Source organism: Pituophis catenifer, unplaced genomic scaffold, assembly GCF_029215685.1.
Source record: "Pituophis catenifer annectens isolate HBS135680 unplaced genomic scaffold, rPitCat1.0.hap2 SCAF_1, whole genome shotgun sequence".
NCBI classification, from domain to species: domain Eukaryota; kingdom Metazoa; phylum Chordata; class Lepidosauria; order Squamata; family Colubridae; genus Pituophis; species Pituophis catenifer.
The window spans coordinates 51,192,595-51,209,363 of record NW_027256881.1 but is presented as its reverse complement, the minus strand read 5'-3'; the positions used below and the strand labels follow the sequence as shown (position 1 = coordinate 51,209,363).

Sequence of the window (16,769 nt, the reverse complement as noted above, 5' to 3'; positions counted from 1 at the left end):
GGCCCTCAGATGTCAAAATAATTTAGTTTGGCCTTGGTTATTTGGTTACATGACTTTGAGGGAGGAATTGCTCATTTAATCTACATTCATCTCTTTCATAAACTTTGATGTTTCCAGGAGACTGTTGGCTTTTGGCAGCTGTTGCAAGTCTCACCTTAAATGAAGCCATTTTAGAGTGGGTTGTTCCCAATGATCAGAGTTTCCAGAAAGACTATGCTGGGATATTTCATTTCAAGGTACCACTTCTCTTTTAAGCTATATACATCTGGTGATAATACTAAGTTAAAAGGGGTGAAACAGAAAGAAGGAGAAAGTCTGGATAAATCTAGTAACATCATAGAAAAGGCAGAATGCCACCCATCGGATAACTACTACCTTTGTGTTGATATAGTTTATATTTTATCTCATTGACAAGAATTTCCTTTTCTGTGAAAAGATTATTGTATGAAAAAAGATGGAAAAATAATGAAATAGCTAGAGTGGAAGATCGGATTATAAAATTAACTGAATTTGCAGAAATGGCGAAGCCGACTGCTCTGTTGAGAGAAATACCCTGACCAACGATTTTTGAAAGTCTGGAAAACTTGTGTGAGCTTTTTACTGAAAGAAAAAAAAAACCTGAATTGATTTCTGGATCTGGGAATTAAAAAGGGCCAAAGAAGATGGGGAAAAAGAAAATGATAAGTGTTTGATAGGAAGGAGGGCTGCTGGGGATAACAGTTTCCTTTTCTTTCCTGTTAGTCATATATTGCAATTCCTTCAATGACTTCACATTGCAAATCTAGCAGGTATTTGCATAGAAAGATAAAGTTCTGTAAAAAGATGGCTCATTAATTCCAGTGGTTTTATCAAATGAACTCTTCTTGAAATATTTTCCTTTGGTCTTTTCACTGTATGGGTCTTTTTCTTCTCTTTGTGGCCAGTTTTGGCAGTATGGAGAATGGTTGGATGTTATTGTTGATGACAGGCTTCCCACAAAAAATGGACAACTAGTCTATTTGCACTCAAAAGAACGCAATGAGTTTTGGGGCGCCTTACTGGAGAAAGCCTACGCCAAGTAAGTTGCAGCTAATTCTGAGACTGTTCCCATTAATAGCTCTCAGGATTAGACTATTAATTATAGTTTCCTTGTGAATTGTGTCTAATGCTACCAATGAATCAGCACTTAGTATAATTCAATGCTTTCTGCGCAGTGAACAGTCTTGAGTGGCACTTTGAAGAATAATACATTTATTATGGCATATATTTTCAGGGAATATAGTCTAGGATGAGGGAAAAATTAATTCAGTTCTTGTTGAGATAAGAATTACCAAATTAATATGCAAAGGGGATATTCCACCTTCTCAGAAATTTCTGATGCAGCTTTCTGTGTACAGATATGCATGTGTTAAGGGAAATACACATAAAATGCATTTATTAGTGGGAGGAATATAAAATAGCAATGTATTAAGGGCTTTCACATTACTTTGGCATTCACTAAAAAAGGGAAATGGCTAATATCAAAATATTAATGTATTCAGTCCTTAAATCATCTCCCTCTCCCTGGTTCTTTCCTCAGACTAAATTGGACTAGTTTGAAATGGATGCAGAAAATTAAGTAAAATTAAGTCAATTAAGTAAAATTACAAAATTAATCAAATTATAGCATAAGATCCATACTTCCTACTGTAGAACCTTTCTCAAAAATGCAAGTTTGAGACTGGCTGGCAATTATTTAGAATGGCAGTAACCAAAGAAGATTTTTTTAAAAAAATTAAAAATATGACCTTGCCTATTTCTCTCGCTCTCTTTCTCCCTTCTTTCATTCCTCTCTCTCTTTCAATTTACAGTGAACCCATAATTCAGCCTGCCCTCCTTTAACTAATATGAATATGGCCTTCCTACTAATTTGTTCACATTCTCAAGCAGTATCTATTGAAAATATCAAATATGGGAATAATTGTTTGCCCGTATTGTCACTGTCTTTCTGCTTCTCACTACACCCTGGTATCAGAATGTAATCAGCAATTCAACTAGTCAACAATGTTGATGCAATGATGGCAGAGAAGAAAAAAAACGTTTGCTCTGTTTGCTGTCACAGAATAAACTCTAGACAGGGAGTTAACATGCGTTGGCCAGGTCAGCCTAATTTTTCTTCTACCAGCACTCTAATTATCAATTAAATCACTTTATTGCCCTTAGATCCTGAGAAATCAAAAGGACCTGAAGTGTACATTCCTGTAGAACTTATTTAAGACAATCACCCCAGCCAACTGGCTTATCTCTCCATTTTCTAGGTGTTTTCACAAGATTACCAACTCTAATTTTTCACAATATTCAGGATTCCTTTAACTTAATCAGAGTTCAGGAACAGAGATTTTATATACCGAGTTGGAAGGGATCCTAGAGGTCTCCTAGAGCAGTCCCCTGCTCAAGCAGGAAACCCTATGCCATTTCAGACAAATGGTTGTACAATCTCTTCTTAAAAACCTCTAGTATTGGAGCACCTACAACTTCTGGAGGCAAGTTGTTCCACTGATGAATTGTTCTATCAGGAAATTTCTCCTTATTTCTAGGTTGGTTATAGTTTTTGTCCTGCCTCCAGGTGCTTTGGAGAATAGGTTGGCCCTCTCTTCTTTGTGGCAGCCCCTTAGATATTGAAATACTGCTATCATATCATCCCTAGTGCTTTTCGTTAAACTTGCTATTCCTGCAGCTGTTTTTCATATGTTTTTACTTCCATTCCTCTAATCTCTGTTGCTCTTCTCTGCACTCTTTCTAGAATCTCAACATCTTTTTTTTAATATATGTGTATATGTATGTACACACACACACACACACACACTCCAGAAAGCTACTTTCTCTCCCCCCCCAAACATATCAATGCGTGAACTGTGTGGCACCTGAGTGTCTTACATTTTAGTACAAATAAAATAATGTTTATCATATATATTATGTGTGATAAGCTTATATAATTCTGGTAATAGTACACATATTTATGTCAAGTTATAATCTTTCATTATTTAATTATTCAGTATTTCAATATGTTATTTTTATGCCAATCACCATATTCTGAGTGTCATTCCTTTTACTACAAATAAAATATTATTAATCATATTTGTTACATTTAACAAGATTATATGGTTCTACTAATAATACACATATTTATGTTGTTATAATCTTCCATTAATTATTCAATATTTTGATGTTATTTTTATGCCAATCACGATATTATTCAAGCATACTTGATAATACCATCATTCAAATTCTAATTTCCCCTCTTATTACTTCACCTTATTATATAAAAATGTGTATTCCATTACACATTCCCTCTCTAATTTGCATTCCTATTCTAACTTTTAATTTTGCCACTATTATATTTAAAAATATTCTCTTTCTATCCATTGTCTCTTGCTCGCTTTAAAGCTTTAATTGTTCATTTCTTAGCTTGCCTTCCATATTCCTCTCTTGGATCCTTGTCTCTATCTTGACCAATCATTTTAAACATTTCTCCCTTCTCTGCCCTATTCCACTGTCTAATTTTCAAAATATCTACTCTTGCCCCTATTTCTCTTCCAAAAAAATCTTCCTGCAACTCCAGTTCCTTTTTTAATTCCCTTAAAATACTCTCCCCTCAGCTTATTTCATCAGTCATTGTTGGTTTTGTGGTTATCTCCTTCTTATCATCTCATTTTATTTGTTGGTTTTTCTGTTCTGTTTTTTCATCTACACTTTCAATTGGATCCTCCTCTTCCTGGGCATTTTGGTCACTCCTTATCCTTTGTATCGTATTTTCCAGTTCTCCATCTATGCTCTGCATTTTATTCATAATCTCCTTGTAGCTTCTTGTCAGAGTATCCTTAATACTTTGAATTATTGACACAGTTTCTCCCCAAATTCCACTCCTTTCTTGCTGGTGGAGCATCTTGTTTAGTTTTATTTTGTCCCACTTTTATCCAATAATCCAAAAACCATATATTCAAACTAAAGTCACTTTTCAAAAAGTTTAATATTCATGAATCTTTATATCTCCAAAGCTGATTGACCTGTTCCTCTGGATAGTCCCAATAATTTTTCCAGAACCTTCATAAGTCCCTCTATAAATTCAGTCTTGTGTTGTAGCCTTCAGGGGTCACTTTAATAATAGTGTCTTTCTTATTCTCACATTGAAATCTCCAATAGCCAAGTATTTCCAGGATTTTGGGAATGTGTTATGCCTTCCTTTTGTCAGCAGGTGGCACTCTTAGGTCAAATTTCAATATTAATCAGTTTTATCCAATTTTAATGGTAACAATCCAAAATATAAATATGATATTAGTTTTTTTAATAGTTCCAGCATTTTAAAATGCCTATCGAAAACAACACATGTCCAATTTAGAAATCCAATTTTCTGTATTTTTAAAGATTTTTGCCTTTCTCCCTTTGATTCTTTTTCTTTCAATTTTGAAATTCTTCTCAAAATGTTAAATCACTGCTTTTAAAAATAGCAGTGAGCCTCTCTTTTCCTGGATATTCTTTTGGGGTTGAGTTTTAAATAAAAAGGATTCTTCTCACCCAGTTCCAGACACCGTTCACCAACTCCACTCCAGTACAGTTCTTAGATGTTTCTTGGCTGTCCCAGCTTCGTGGCAGCCATCTTTAGGCTGCCTCTTCTCCTCACCATGGCATAGAGGGAAAAAAGCCCGAGGTTCAGCAGGAGAGTTGCAATCTCTCCTGCGACCTCTCAGGGCACCCCTCCTTAGTTTTGCTGCCCCTACAAGGCAGCTTTGGCTCTTCTCTGAGCCCACAAATAGGGAGAACTCAGCACAGGGAACACGAAGACCCATTCCCTGCATCTGATATTGCCACAACGTCAGCCAGAAGTCACGAGAAAGCTACTTTCTAATCTGATTTCTTTTAGATTCCAGTATAATTCATATAATTATAGAACCATGCAGTTTAAAGCAGCCATTTAGGCTACAGAGGCCACTGTGCCTCAGATAGCCGGATGTGAGTCCCTCCTTGTGAGGTGGGGCCGTGGGGTTCAGATGGGCTTGTTGCTTACGTACCTGGCTCCCTGCCGCGTGGCAACAGCCCTTCCTGAGCTACTCGACGTGATAGCCACGGTGGCAGTAGATACACCCAGGCTTTTAGTCATGGGTGATTTCAACTTGCCATCTGTCGGTGAAACGTCTGAGGTGGCTCGGGAGTTCATGGCTTCCATGACGGCCATGGACCTGACCCAGTTAGTTCATGGCCCTACTCACAGGGGAGGTCACACTCTGGATCTGATTTTTGTCTCTGGCCAGTGGTTGAGTGGTCTTGTTATAGGGGATATAGACATGGAACCCTTGTCATGGACTGACCACTCACTCCTTCGCCTAGATCTTCGAACCGCGACCCCTCGCCGCAGGGAGGCGGACCCAATTAGATGGATCCGCCCCAGGCGCCTGATGGATCCTGATAGGTTCCAGACGGAGCTTGGGCCATTTCCTGAGGATCTAGCACATGACTCGGCCGAGGACCTGGTAGCCGCCTGGGATCGGGCGGCTGGTGGGGCCTTGGACCGAGTTGTGCCTTTGCGGCCTCTGACCCGATGCCGATCCAGGTTGGCTCCTTGGTTTACTAAGGAGCAGAGGGAAATGAAGCGCCGGAAAAGACGCCTGGAGAGCGGTTGGAGGGCCAGTCTCGCTGAATCTGATCGAACACTGGTAAGGTCGCATATTAAGGCCTACCTAGTGGCGATAAAGACGGCAAAGTCTAATTACTTTTCCGCCTCTATTGCGTCATCAGGGAATCGTCCGGCCGCCCTGTTTAGGGTGACCCGCGCCCTGCTCCATCTGGGAGTGCGGGAGGATCCCTTAGAAGGCAGGGCGGAGGATTTCGGACAATACCTGTATGACAAAATCGCTCAGATCCGGGGGGATTTGGACTCTGACTGGGTAGATCAGGGCAGGGTGACGAGGAACAGTCTTGAGAATGTTATCTGGGAGGAGTTTGATGCTGTGACTCCCGATGATGTGGACAGGATTTTGGGGAGACTTAGTGCGGCCACATGTTTACTGGACCCGTGTCCCTCCTGGTTGGTACTGGCTTCCCGGGAGGTTACACGAGGCTGGCTCCAGGGCGTCATTAATGCTTCCTTGAGTGAGGGTCACTTCCCCGCTGCCCTGAAAGAGGCGGTGGTGAGGCCTCTCCTCAAGAAGCCGTCCCTGGATCCAGCAATATTGGCTAACTATCGTCCTGTCTCCAACCTTCGCTTCATTGCGAAGGTTGTTGAGAGTGTGGTCGCGCAACAGTTTCCACAATTCCTGGAGGAAACATCCTATCTGGATCCGTTCCAGTCGGGTTTCAGGTCTGGGCACAGCACGGAAACGGCATTGGTCGCGTTGGTTGATGATCTCTGGAGGGCTCGGGACAGGGGTTATTCCTCTGTTCTGGTCCTATTAGATCTCTCAGCGGCTTTTGATACCATCGACCATGGTATCATGCTGCACCGGCTGGAAGAGTTGGGGGTGGGAGGCACCGTGTTACGGTGGTTCTCCTCCTTTCTCTCCGACCGGTCGCAGTTTGTGTTGGCAGGGGGGCAGAGGTCGACCTCGAGGCCTCTCATTTGTGGAGTGCCGCAGGGATCGGTCCTCTCGCCCCTTCTGTTCAACATTTATGTGAAGCCACTGGGCGAGATCATCCGTGGCTTTGGGGTGAGATACCACCAGTACGCTGATGACACCCAGCTGTACATCTCCACCCCAGGCCACCCCAACGATGCCCTTGAAGTGATGTCCCAGTGCCTGGAGGCTGTGCGGATCTGGATGGGGAGGAACAGGCTCAGGCTCAACCCTTCCAAGACTGAGTGGCTGTGGCTCCCGGCATCCCGATATAGTCAGTTGACTCCATCACTGACTATTGGGGGCGAGTCTTTGGCCCCCACTGAAAGGGCTCGCAATCTGGGAGTCCTCCTGGATAGGCAGCTGTCTTTGGAGGAACATCTGACGGCTGTTACCAGGGGGACCTTTTATCAGGTTCGCCTGATTCGCCAGTTGCGGCCCTTTCTTGATCGGGATTCCCTGTGCACAGTCACTCACGCCCTCGTCACCTCTCGCCTTGACTACTGTAACGCTCTCTACATGGGGCTCCCCTTGAAGAGCACCCGGAGGCTCCAGCTGGTCCAGAATGCAGCAGCGCGGGTAGTGATGGGAGCAACATGGCGCTCCCATGTAACACCACTCCTGCGCGAGCTGCACTGGCTCCCGGTGGTCTTCCGGGTGCGCTTCAAGGTGTTGGTTATCACCTTTAAAGCGCTCCATGGCATAGGGCCTAGCTATCTCCGAGACCGCCTGCTGCTACCGATGACCTCCCATCGACCCGTGCGCTCCCACAGAGAGGGCCTCCTCAGGGTGCCATCAGCCAAACAATGTAGGCTGGTGGCCCCCAGGGGGAGGGCTTTCTCTGTGGGGGCTCCCACCCTCTGGAATCAGTTGCCCCCGGAGATAAGAAGAATCCAGGACCTCAATGCCTTCCGTCGTTCCCTGAAAACCTATCTTTTTCAGCAAGCCGGGTTGGCTTAAGAAGAAATTTTTAAAATTTTTAAATTCTTTTAATTAGTCTGTGATTTTTAATTTTTTGGGCCAAATTTTATATATATTTTTAAATGTTTTAATATTTGTATTCTATGTTTTTTATCTTGGCTGTACACCGCCCTGAGTCCTCAGGGAGAAGGGCGGTATATAAATTCGAAATTAAATTAAATTAAATTAAATTACAGACTCCAAACTTACTGCTCAGTTCAGGATTGCAAATTGTTAGAAGCATTCATACTCACATATAACTTCCATCCTGATTTACTAATTTGTACTCATGAGATGAAATAAGAATTTATGTAGCCCTGTTATTGACATAAAACTACGACAACCTGAGCTGTAAATGAAGGTATGGTGTGAATGTTAACATCCTCCTAGAGGGCAAATCAACAGAAGCTTTGAGAAAATTTCTAGTAGGTTAGATAACAGAATGGTTACATAGCAGAAATAGTAAAAATGTCTATCCTGTTTGTGCACCCTTTCTCTTTCTCTTTGATAGTTATAGACAGTAATCTATTAAAATATTAAATGAATATAATTATACACGCACATACATACACACATACACATATATATATCTATTATTACTCTATAATCTGATATGCTCACTTGAATATTGGGGAATACTGGACAGGAGTCCTCAATAAGGGATGGATCATAAATGATCATGTAATTCTACTTATCAACCATTGTCTGAGTTTATTACCGAACTGGGAAACAGTATTTTTTGGAAAAATATTAAATCATTGGTTTTTACTACAGAGACTTAATTGTTCATACACTTGTTCAATTTATATTGTTCCTTGTGAAAAGTAACTGTTTTTTAAAAATCTGTTTTTTTTGTTTTTTTTTCAATGTAGATTGAATGGTTCTTATGAGGCTTTGATTGACGGAACTTTGACAGAAGCTTTTGAAGATTGTACTGGTGGGATCTGTGAATCGTATCATCATAATCCAGCTCCCCCTAAATTGTATCAAATAATCCAAAAAGCTTTGCAAGCTGGTTCATTGTTGGGCTGCTTCATTGTAAGATGGTTACTTTTCTTTTTTTAAAATGTCTGTGTTTGTGTTCTTATTAAGATAGCTTTATGCAGTCCATTACAGCTTAATCTTGAGAATGTAATGAGTAAGTTGATTTGATGTCCAGTATCCTACTTGGTGTCAAAGCAGTGCAGAAAACATGACTTCTGTGTTGTTGTGCCACCAATTTCACCATTGTAATTGGTGAGGCCATTGACAAAATATCATGTGTTATGCTGCTTTCTCCACAGTGCTGCAGGATGATGGTAGTTGCAATTAAATGAAACATTAATTTAGCAAGTATTTATGCCAGATAAATTAGAGAGTTTACATGGACTTGAGTAAACTTTGGATCAGATTAATAGGAATAGAATTATTCTCTGTAAGAGGAAGCCACATGCATTTCCACAGATGAGGAATTTTCTACTTTGATCAAGATTGAATCCTCACTAGCTATTTACTGGCATTGCTGTCCTTTGTTTACTCACTATTTACAGACATTTCAGAAGATGTTGTCAGCTTGTGGGAGTCATTTATTGAGTGTGTGACCTAATGCAGATATTTTAAATCTGACAAGTTTATTTTCACAAACATACTTTGAAAAACCTGGGAAAATTTATACATGCGTAGGAGTTTCAATACACAAACTGCATTTCCCCTGATGTTTTCTGGTATAAATTGCTGCTTTTGGAAATGCTTTCTTTTATAAGAAATTGCTAGCTATGTGTAACTGTATATGTGCCTGTATGAAAAAAAAATAAGAGGATGTTACCTCTGTTACTATTTATTTTAGTCCTGCCCTGAAAAATCAGTGTGTGATAGAATCATTTGGAGCAGATTTGAATTATACAAGAACATGAAAGGCAGGGAAGATTCTCCTTTTTCCACCAGTACAGGAAGAGAGTTCAACTCCTTGCTATAATGTTAGGGTTTTGAGCAGCTCTTAGCTGAAGATTCTGGCTGGTGGATTGCTTGAATCAACATATTCTGATAATATTATGAAACTGTTTCATATTATGAAAATTTCAGCAAATCCACCTTTTACAATCATCCCGGCAATTCATGCATTTTTACCCTTGTGAAACAGAACACTTTCCAAATCCAAATGTTTTTCCTCTTCAATAAAAGTTGTTGTGCTACCTTTTTAGATATGCCCTATTGTCTATCAGCTTAGTTCAAGGAAATGCACCCCTTACAGGTAGTCTTTGGTTTACATCTATTCATTCAGTGATCATTCAAATTTATGACGGTATTGAAAAAAAATGGACTTACAAAAGGTCCTCAATGTTGCAGCCATCAAAGTGTTCCCATAGTCAAAATTTGGAAACTTAATGACCGGCCCTCATTTACAACATTTGCAATGTCCCATGGTCACATTCTTCTGCCCTGTAGGAACTACCTCCATTTCAACTCCCCTCATCTACCATCTCCCTCTATCTCTGATCTTTTGGCTGCTCCTATATAGCATAGACACTATATTATCTATATTACACCTTTGTCACCTCCCTGCCCTCTGCCCTCAACTGACCTATGTTGTTGTCTTTGATTTGCTTCTTCTCCCCTTAGCTACCTCCACTGCTGGCTCCCTAGCCTTTAGGCTGCTAGCGAGCCTGCCCTACTTCAGCAATCTGACTGCTGCTGGTGTGGGTTCATGCTGACAAGCTTGTCTTGCAAAGAGGATTTCATACTGGCCCATCCTGGACCTGCCTGCACCCAGGTGCAAAAGTCCTGGCACAATCTGCAGCCTACGTCAGCTTCTGCTTCTGCTTCTCCTTCTGCTTTTCCCTACAAAGAGCCAACAACAACAAGCGTCTCCACCGGAGCTCACTGCTGGACTTTGTATTGTGATATAAATTGAAGTGGAGGCAGTTCACAAAAGACAGGAAAAGTTTAAGATCTTCACCTAACAAACAGTCCTGGCCTAATGAATGCAATCTAGACTTCTGGGACCTCTGTTGCTAGGTGTCAGAACATAATAACACTTCTCAAATAACTAAGGACCTATTATGTAAAAGGTGGCCAACTCTTGCTCTTAGTTGTCTGCCCAACTTCACAGAAAAGATAATAAATCTGGAATCTCTAAACAAAAATTTCACTGTTTCTTGTTGAGATTGGGACACCTGTTCAATCTTTACCTGTGGATTCTTTCTGGCTTGAGATGTGATGGTTTCTGCCTCTCCAGCTCACCAGCATCCAAATGATAAGATTAGATCTAATGAAATTTTACAATTCAATTTTACTAAGAAACATCTTAATAGGAGGAACATTTTGTTATTAAAGTCACTTCACTGAAATGAAGAGGCTTTCGTACATTGGAAAGCTTCAAATATTCTTTGGGGATGCTTAAGCTTGGGATTTCCAATTCTAAGGAGGAAGTTGGGTTAGATGATTCCCCAACTTTACGATTCTTATGACTTTCAAACAGCGTGCACTGAAATTAGAAATGTTTTGACAATAATTCTAATATGACAATAATTTTACTTTCTTCCTAGAATACCAGTGAAAAAGTGCAAAAAACAAGTAAGCAGCTGTTCTCACACCATGCTTATTCTGTTACTGGAGCAGAAGAGGTAAAGATACAAATTTTCAAAACCTAATTTGCAACAAAATTAAAACTCAGTAAAACATTTATATTTATTTTTTAGCCTGCTCCTATCCTGAAAGATTCTGGGTGGCAATTAACAAGGCACAAATCCTGGAACGATAAAATTTTTCCTTACAGGGAAAGCTGGGGTTGAGTTCAGGGAAGGAGTTTTCCAGAGTGTGGGTTACCACAGAGAATCTATCCCAACCCCTGGACTGGTATCAGGAACCAGGCTGCTCTGCTGGACAACAGCAGGCGAGCGAGTGAAGTTTCATCTGTATTTGCAGCTGCTCCCCAGTGTTATCATCACCACCTCAGCTCTATCTCAGGACATCAGGAATTAGATTCTCATAGGAGCATGAACCCTACTATAAACTGTGCATGTGAAACATCTAGGTTGTGCACTACTTTTGAGAATCTAATACCTGATGATCTGTGTTGGAGCTGAGACAATGATGCTAGCTCTGGGGAGTGGCTGCAAATGCAGATGAAGTGTCGCTTGCTCACCTGCTGCCTGTATCCTGAAACCATCCCTCTGCAGGTCCATGGAAAAATTGTCTTCCATAAAACTAGTCTCTGGTGCCAAAAAAGGTAGAGAACTGCTGATCTAGTCAATGCCCTGCATTTTCTTCAAGGAGTAGTTTTCAATTGGCTCTATAGATGTTAAGATGGGCAGATTCAACTATGGGAAAGCACTGCTTGACCTATCTTGGGACTGTGTTTTACTTGAGTTTTAAGGGAATGGCAGTTGTCTTTTGGGTGCAATTCAAGGTGCTGGTTGTCGAGATAAAATTGGAGGCTGAGTGAAAATTATCATGCATGGCCAGATTGAGGGAAAGCTTCTTTAGGAGAGGGTGCTTTACCACCTTGTTCAAGGCAGATGGCAAACACTATTCCTTAGGAATAGTGCTGATTGTCTCTCAGGTCTGGCCTCACATGTCTAAAAGAGCCAGGAGGGATTACTATCATAAGTGGCAGAATTCAGGCTACAGAGATCTTCACTTTCTTGGATTCCAGAAGCTCAGAATTGTTCTTGTTCTTAATGAAAAACAATCAGTGCGGTGTAACTGAAGGCAGTGGGAGGGAACAGGCAATGTGTAGTATATTTCAATCCAATGACTGTATTTATGGGATTTAATAGGTTACTTACCGTGGCCGCCTGGAGGAATTAATCAGAATCAGAAATCCATGGGGTGAACGTGAATGGACAGGAGCCTGGAGTGATAAGTACATTCCTATTGCTGATTTTCTCCCTTTTGTCCTGGATCATCACTGTAATATCATTTTCTTTATTAATGTTTGTCATTCTGTACAAAATATTACATAATCATATATTTATTATTATTACGATAAATAGACTTCTCATTAGTTCTCGCGTGTCTTCAACAAAACATACTTGTTCTGCCCCAGCTCCGGACCCCAAAGAACGCAGCACACACAAAGCTTATTTTACTCAAATAACTCAGTCTTTTTCAACCAAAGGCTGTTAATAAACTGTCTTAACAGCCTACAAGAATTCTAAGATAAGGTAATCACAGTCTTACTAGGGTTGGCAGAATGCCCAGAAGCAATTTTGCAGAGAATCCAGACGCGAAGGAGAGTGAACTAAAGTTGTTCCCTACATCTTGCTGCAATCGGCATTCCTCCTTAAATAGGCTAAGGGAGTGGCCAATTAGCCCCAAGCCTTACTCTCGAGGAGACCTCCTCCTGAGGAGCCACTCCTGCCTTTTGGCAGCTCTGTGCGCCCGTGCATTGAGAAGAGGCTCCTCCTCTTCATCCTCTTCACTTAAAGGAGCTTCTGAAGGTTCTGAAGGCCCTGGCTGAATCCCTGCCTCTGGCACCACATTTTCTCCAGCCTCCTCACTGTCTGACTCGAGTGCCAGCTGCACAGCACCACACCAGCCTCCTTGTTGTCAGAATCAGTTACAATCTGCACAGGCCACTGACCGGCCATAACAATACTTGGGAAACCATATGAATCTTACAGCTGACTTGGGCTAGAGGTTAAATTGACATATAAAATGTGCACTGACCAAGAAAGGATTTAAATGTATGCTTCTCTACTTCAATTCCGTATCAGCTATGGTTACACAATGCACTAACATCATGTGGGTTCTTTGGTTTTGCGAATACTTGGAAATGTAGACCATGTTTTAAGAAATAGACTGCTACCTGAATGCAACAGTTATCAATTATTCAACAAATCATTGTGTGAACTCAGTCATTGGGCTACTCAGCTGTCAGGTGCAAAGGTAAACAAAACTATGCAACTCCCTGTAGGGTAAGGTGACCAGACGTCCCGCTTTTGGCGGGACAGTCCCGCTTTTGAGCAATTTGTCCCACGTCCCACGGCGTTTCAAAAAAGTCCCGATTTTTCTTGAGCCCCAGCTGATGGCTAGAAGAAAAAAAAACTGTTTAAACTCTTGCCCGGGGCTTCAAAGGGCCGCCCTACAGGCAATCAGTGTAAAGCAGTTTTTTTTCCCCCTAGCTAAGCTTCAGAAACAAAACCGAAACCAGGGTCTTTGGTGCAGCGTGACAAAATGAGGCAGAGAGAGATTTATTTTTATTTTTATTTTTCCTCCCCAAAAAAGGTAGGTGAAAAACTGCAAACAATGGGAAATTTAGGAGGAGAGTTCAAGATTTTAAAACACAAAGGAAAAAAAGCTGTATTTAACTAGGGAATTGTAATAATTGAGATACTATTAATTGTATATTGTGTTGAAAGCAGAAATGGTTAAGTTGTGGTTCGGAGGAATATATGGGAGAAATTATTTGGTTTATTATTATTGGTAAATATAATTAATTGATTTGTAAGAAATTGGATTGCATGGAAATAATTGGAATATTCATGTTCATATTGATTAATATACAAAAAAGATAGTTTTATAACTAATTGATTTATATTAAAATGTTGAATTTGTATTAAACAACTGTATTACATAATTACATAATTAAACAATGTGAGGATGGATATAAAAATAGATGACAATGGGAAGGGGTATAATATAGAATAGAAGGGAAAAATTGAATTTGATTAAGATTAGAGATGAGGATGAAGGGTAATATTGGTTTTTTTTAAAAATAGATGAGGAATAAATATGGCAAAAAGGAAATATAGAAATTGTAAATTTAATTGAAATGACTAAACGCTGTTTAAATTTGTGAACCAGCCAAATATTCTGTTCAAAGAAAATACATTGTATGTTTGTATGTGTGTTTCTAATTATTGCTATTTATTCATATTTGTTCTCTTTTATTCTTTAAAGTTTAACAATTCATTCTTTATCTTAATATCTTTATATTTGCTTGGGGTTGGCTTTCTTCCCTTTCATCTTTTTTATTGTACAGCAATCTTTCTCCTCAAACCTACCACCTCTCTCTTTTCTTTCCTTCTTACTTTCTCTTCCCCCCACCCTCTTTTTCTCCTCCCTACTTCCTCTTTCTTTCTCCTTCTCCTCCTCTCTTCCTCCCTCTCTTACCCTCACTCCTACTCTAATTTCCATTCCTTCATTCCTCTCTATTGCTGTAATCCTTTAATGCATATGGACTACTCAGAGGGCTGAAAAAGTTATTTTTGACTGGTCCTCACACTTTTGACCAGTCCTCAAACTTACGACTGTCCTCACATTTTACATTTTTGCCCTATCTTGTCACCTTGTTGAAGAGAAGCAGTTGTGAAATGAGTGACATGGTTGTTAAGAATGCTGCACGGGCATAAATGTGAGGATGGTCATAAGTGTGAGGACCAGTCAAAAGTGTGAGGACCTGTCAGAAATGACTTTTCAGCCCTCTGAGTAGTCCCTATACACATAGCCATGGCCACCTGGTCACATGACCAGGTAGCCACGCCCACCCAGTCACATGGCCTCCAAGCCACGCCCACACAATAAGCCACGCCCACAATGGTGTCCTTCTTACCAATGTTAAAATCTGTTCACCTTACCCTATAGACATAGCCATGGCCACCCGGTCACATGACCAGCTAGCCACGCCCACCCAGTCACATGACCAGCTAGCCACGCCCACAAAATAAGCCACGCCCACAATGTCCCTCTTTACCAATGTTAAAATCTGGTCACCTTACTATAGGGAAGATATTCATGTAATTTTGTGGAACATTGTGCTGAAAGTGAGGACAAAAGGAATATATTATTTATCTGGTATTCTTTCTGGCCTTTTCCTGTAACTCCTCAAAAATTATATTTGAACAGTCAATCAAATGACATCCAATAAAGAAAAATGTTGTATTAGTAAATGAGCAGGGCTATTTATTAACTTATACCAGGCATCTCTTACTATATCTGGTAATAGCAAGAAACTCATTGCTAGAAGCAGAGACAGATGATAAAACAAATCTTTTTAAGAAGATTCTTCCCAAGCTCAAATAAACACAGGACCAAATTAGACATGACATTAAGGATATATTTGCATTTAATATGCTCGTAAAAAAATCAAATTAGCAGCTGCAGGGATAATTACTGGAATTGCATCAGGCAGACAGGGAGGGTTTAACTCTTTCTTTCATGTGGCTGCTTTGACAAAAGTTGCTAATCTAAAGCTTTTTTATGTTGGGGAAATCAGTCAGGTTTGCATTTTAAGACTTGCCACACACTAAATGTAAAAGAGTTGGCTCACAGTATAAAGACTGGCTTACAGGCCACAGAAATACTTTTTGCTCAGTAGCTAAATAATTGACTATATATAAAATCATCTCTGGAAGTTCTGGGACAGAATGATGGGTACTCCTGGTTGGTGACTATTTTTAGGGCACCGTTATTTTCCCAAGCATTATATTTTCTTGTATTATTATACTTCTGTTTTTAATCCTGATTTTCTTATACAGTGACCAGAGTTTTTTCAGTGATGAGGTAGCTAAAAAAATTATGAATAAACAAACATGTGGAGATTGAGTTTCAGAGCTATGTGAGTTGGCTGTCTATGCAATCAGCTCTATGGGATAAAAAAAGTATTTCCAATAAGCTGTTGGATTGGTTTCTCTTCAAATCTGATTGATGGATTTTTCACTGTATGTGATTGAGCGATTGCATCCTGCTAAATAAATAGAACCTGCATACAAGGATTTAATAGGTATATAAAGATATGTGATTCCCCGGAAATAAGCACAGGGAATGAACAAATGGAAAAACAGAAGTGTATTATTGTCCCAATTTGAAGTGGGAACTTTCCTTATAAAATAAGATGTTTTTCCTTATTAAAAAAAAGATGTTGAGACTCTAGAAAGAGTGCAAAGGCTAAAACACCATGAACAGTTGTGGGAACTGGGGATGTAATGAGGAGGGTGACATGAAAGCAGTCTTCCAATATTTGAGGGGCTATAACAGAGAAGAGGGAGTAGACACATTCAGTGATGGGATTCAAGTAATTTAACAACCGGTTCTCTGCCCTAATAATTTCTTCCAACAACCAGTTTGCCAAACTGCTCAGAGGTTAACAACCAGTTCTCCTGAAGTGGTGCGAACTGGCTGAATCCCACCACTGGACGTATTCTCCAAAACATGGGAAAGGGCAGGACAAAAAGTAATGGATGGAAATTATCAAACACAGATCCAATCCAAAACTAAGGAGAAATATTTTGATAGTGAGAATAAATAATCAATGGAACAGCT

At 40.2% G+C, this 16,769-nt stretch overlaps 1 protein-coding gene across 1 annotated transcript in view; it reads left to right on the top strand.

The window, feature by feature from the left end:
- CAPN8 (calpain 8) overlaps positions 1-16,769 on the top strand; it is a 61,078-nt gene that overhangs the window by 8,806 nt on the left and 35,503 nt on the right. The window contains exons 3-7 of the mRNA XM_070949327.1: positions 118-236; positions 924-1,057; positions 8,399-8,564; positions 11,051-11,128; positions 12,284-12,369. Of these exons, the coding sequence (XP_070805428.1) occupies positions 118-236; positions 924-1,057; positions 8,399-8,564; positions 11,051-11,128; positions 12,284-12,369 (583 nt within the window). The remainder of the gene's footprint in view (positions 1-117; positions 237-923; positions 1,058-8,398; positions 8,565-11,050; positions 11,129-12,283; positions 12,370-16,769) is intronic.